The 4880-nt window shown below is 26.9% G+C and overlaps 1 protein-coding gene across 1 annotated transcript; it reads right to left on the bottom strand.

The window, feature by feature from the left end:
- Positions 1-273: 273 nt before the first annotated feature.
- Positions 274-4384, bottom strand: LOAG_07828 (hypothetical protein; the record flags this gene model as incomplete). Its single annotated transcript, XM_003143361.1, has 7 exons — positions 274-406; positions 782-871; positions 1725-1845; positions 2519-2656; positions 2921-3026; positions 3303-3821; positions 4349-4384. The coding sequence occupies 7 exons, from the start codon at positions 4382-4384 to the stop codon at positions 274-276; spliced, it is 1143 nt and encodes a 380-aa protein (XP_003143409.1).
- Between the last annotated feature and the right edge of the window lie 496 nt (positions 4385-4880).

Below are 4880 nucleotides of genomic sequence, written 5' to 3'. Positions count from 1 at the left end.
GCAAAAATAATATTTAGATTAGCTGAACGATTATCACAGAATTAAATAATAGACATTACAAAGCTCATCCAAAATTTAACAATTAGCTAATCTGAAAATATATATATATCATGAGTGTAAATGAAAATTGCAATCCTAAAATATGAATATTATTTGTCATAAATATTTTCAATTTCATTATAAACATATTACACCTATTCCGTGATGCAAAATGATATCTTAAAACGGTGAAAATTTCCATCATTTCAATTAATTACTTCTTCATCACTTTAATTAATTACTTTGTCGTAAACCACGTAAACGTGATCCATTATCACAAGATGTTAACGCTTTAGCTAAATCACGCGCCGAATTTTTCCCCTTGAATACTCTTTTACGCTCACCAGCAATTGTTTCCAATTCATACCTAAAATAATATATCAAGATTTTTTTTTTTTCTTGTGTAATTTGAAAGAATTAGGATGAGAATAATTCTTTTCTCATTTTCTCGACCTCTTTTCTCGAATAGAGGGAACTCTCTTCTATCTTTTTCAACCCGTATCTCTTGCTCCCCGATAAATGAAATTATAAATTTCTCCTAAGATATTATCCATTTTTGTTTCATTCATTTTTTTTTTTTTTATTATAATATTTTTTTAATAATAATAATAAAAATCACTGCACAAAAAAATCTTTCAATCAAATTTATTATCAAAAAATTTTCATCCCGATATCGCGGGAAATTTTCTGAGCAGGAAAAAGAATGGAAAAAAGAAATTTTTTTTTTTTGCAGCATACTTACTCCCTCCATGAATCGGTAACTGTTGCAGTAAATGTTCGAACATTGGGTAATCGATGAAGCATTGATGATGGCTCATCAACCAAATCATAACTAAAACCAATAAAATATATGATAGAAGAATGAATGTACAATCAAATCTCAATGCCAATCAACTCATCATTTTCACCTATAGATCATTCTAAGAACTATTTGGGTGGTCTTGAGCAGCAACACAAATAAATGCCATTATATGAGAATATGATAAATGAAAAACATCGTGGGTGGTCCTTTCTACAATCGACATTTTATCGTGAACAATTATTTGGAACAAATTTCTAGTGAAATAATGTTGCATATGTACGATGCTATATGATGATGATATGCTTTTGCAATGATATGCATTAATGCTGTAGGTGATAATGGTGATAAGAGTGATAATAGTAGTAGTGATGATAAGGATGATGATAATAGTGATAGTGATGATATTACTGCTTGTTACTTTTTGATCTGAACCTTTTTTTTTTTATTCAATGTATTTTGTACAAATAGTATTCATATTTTCACTTTCTTTTTCTTTTTTTTGCAGAAGTTTTGAAAGTTATTGATAAATTTAAGCGTAGCATTTTAGAAGTGAATAGTTCAAGTTAACGAAGTTTTGATCATTTTTCCTTATATTTAATTGAATCATTTTACTTTTCCCTTTTTCTTCTAATGAGTTAAATTAAGTGTTTTTTTTGGCTTGAAATTAAAAGTTTTTGGCTTCTTTTTTTTTTGGAGAGATTATAAAAAAAAAAACTTTGGGAAAAACCTAATTTAGCCATTTTTTTTTCTTTTCATACAAGCTCTTTTTATGGTTTTTACTACATTTATCAATAAACGGACGATGTAAAATTCACTAATTATGATTAATTTTATTTTTCCTTTCTCTTTTTTTTTTGTTAATTCTAATAAAATTTTACCACACCTGAAACCATCGGTAACGACGACAACATTAGTAAGCACATTGGAACGACGATCTTGCAACAACTCCAATGCTAATTTTAATGCTGCTCCCGTAGCAGTTATACCGGCAAAGAATGGTAATTCTTGAATGAAAAAAATATCAATTAAAATTGTTGTTTAATTTGATAAAAAATTCATTTTTTTTTCTGTAAATTATTGAAAATCAAAAATTTTCCTTTCAAAATTATTGGAAGTGCTTGAAGCATAATAAAAATTTACATTTATTTATAAGAACTGAAATGTAAAATATCTGCAAATTTTTGTCGAAATATTAAAATTAAATTTATGAAAGTCTCATGCCCATTAATTGATTAAATTTGAATTTGAAAGCTCATAGTTTAAAATATAAAAATTTACTTTTAATAGTTTCAACAATTTCGGTTCGATTTTTTATGCACTATAAATGGTAGTTTAACTTGTCGTCGTAAAGGACTGCTATATTCGACTACTGCAAAACAAAAGCCATGATAATCATTTCTTGTATATTATGCATTGAAATTATAGGAAGTGAAAATTAAAATGCATTTGTTTGATTTCATCATTTCTTTTTTAAATTTAAAAATTTGTGGGATTATTTCAAAATTCATTTTTACTTTAAATTAAAAAAGTGACATTCTTTAATTAAAAAAAAGAAAAAAGGAATTATGTAAATAGAAAAAGCTTTTTTAATATTCAATAATTTCTAGTTGTCAAAAAAGAGAAGTTATTAATAAGCAATAAAAAGAAAAAAAAATTGAATGAAAATAATATAAATACTTCCAATCCTTGTTTCATTGTCAATTTCGGGAAGAATTAAATTAATAGTTTCAATAATGTATTCACGATGATCCTCAAAGAATCGCTTTACTGAGCTGGTTGAATCTACCACGAAAAGTGTATCAGATGCTGAGCAATCTGATATTTTAAAAAAAAGAAATGACATTAATTATATTATTTCAATTGTCATATTGATTTTATAAATTGGAAATTTTTTTATTAGTTAAAAAATTGAAAGATGATAAATCAGGTATCAGTAATAGGTATTAGTTTTAATTATTATAATTTAAAATTTATTTATGCCAACATATATCAACCTTACTTATCCGTAACTTCCTAATTAATCTATAAGTAATAATTTAATGAATAAACAGATTAGTTAAAAAAATAAACTGATATAACCTGATCGTCTACTTGGCAATGTGATCGGTCGACTTTCCGGTTTTCTTGTACTACCCGGCTGTGTTGGTATTGTAGACGATAAACGAGTTGATCGTGATGTTTCACTCTATAAAGCACCGAATTTAATGAATTCAATGATATGTGCTATTTTTAATTAACATCATATTAAGGATTATTCATTTATCTTTCCACATTGTTGGCATTATTTGCAAGATTTAAGATACATTAATTAATTTGGTTAACTATTTCAGAAAATCCACAAATCAAGTGATACCAAGTGATCAATCAAGTGATCAAGTGATACCAAAATGATATTTGCTTACTATTATTTTCTATGCGATCGATAAAAATAATTTCAAACAAGAAATCAAATTTAAGCTACCGTTCGACTTTGAGTTATTCTGCTGATTGTTTGGGTAGGTTTTTTTGAAGTTGAAGTAATCCGAGAATGTTTTGTGGTAATGCGTGTTGTATGTCGAGTAGGTCTTGTTGATGATCTAGTTGAAAGTGATTGAGGTTTTAATGATGAAGTTGTCGTACGTGGTCTAAATGATGAAACTTTGGATATTCTTGGAGATGATTTTGTTGATGACGAAATAAGCGGTTGTCTACTTGTTTGGTTGATTTGGTTGACAGTTGATTGTGTTATTGTTGGAATTGAACTAGATGATGCATAATCATCTATCGGTGATCCACAAGTTATATTTTCGGCCGGATGAAGTAATTGTGTGGATGGTGGATTACTTTCTGATTGAACAATTTCTTTTGTAACATTTTCATACTCATTTCCGGAATACGAAGGTTCACTTGTATAAGGGATTTCTTCGGGAATATTCGATGCATAATTTATTGGTTGTGCCAAAGATGGTGGTGCTACTTCACCATATTGTGCTTTACAGACCTATCAATGAAATAATTTAATACTTGCTTAAATTAACAATTTATGATTTAAATTTAATCCCTTTAAATATTTTGACACAAAAACTGATCTTCATAATTTCCTATATGATTTTTTTTCCCAAGAGAAAATATTAATAATTGTTATTAATTACTAAATGATGAAATATAACAAAACATGCTCAAATTCTATTCCAATATATATTCAATTCAATTCCATTATATCCCATCCCTTTTTTTTCACTTATCTCTCTAACTATTTCATCCAAATTTATTAACTTTTATTCTGTTCCATTCTATTCTATTTTGAATCAAAGCATATCAAGGAATGTCACTTTTTTTTTTCCTTTTTTTTTTTTGTTTTGGAAAATAAAGAGAGCAATGGATTTTGGAGAAATTGGGCTGAGGAAGGCGGGAAGATAAATTTGAATTTATTATTAATAAGGTTCATGAACGAAAAAGAAGCCAAGAAATGGAGAGAGGAAGATATTAATGAGAGTAGTAAGTAAATTATTTACAACAACAACTTACAGTTATTAGCACAACAGCTAACAGAAGTTGGATCATTCGACGTTGCTATAACATATCTTAATTATGAATTTATTCTACATGAAAATTTATTGAATTCAAAAAAAATTACCTTTTAAATGAAATTTATCTATGTTACAACTATAGAATTATTCGGACATCCAATATAAATGGTATTGTATTGTAATCTGATACGACTAATCAATCAACCTATCAAAGATAACGGATACTATCATGATTTATAACCAGTAATCAAAAATTATCCCATTTTTTATTTCCTTTTTTTCTTTTTTTGTGAATTTATTCCATATAAAAATTCATTAAATTCTCAATTTGATGTATTTAATTATCATATTATTAGATTACAACATTTGTGGATAATTAATGGTTTAATGGATGTACTTTTTTAGAATTCAAATTATTCAATTTTCGTTTTCGTCCGTTTTCCTTTTCTTTTCCTTTTCTTTTTTTTTCTTAGTAAAAACAAAGTTCTGATTGAACTTTTAGTTTTAATGAGCGAAAAGTACGCTGAATT

The sequence above is a fragment of the Loa loa genome, assembly GCF_000183805.2.
Source record: "Loa loa unplaced genomic scaffold supercont3.765, whole genome shotgun sequence".
Taxonomy (NCBI): domain Eukaryota; kingdom Metazoa; phylum Nematoda; class Chromadorea; order Rhabditida; family Onchocercidae; genus Loa; species Loa loa.
This window is presented reverse-complemented; position numbering and strand designations above follow the sequence as displayed.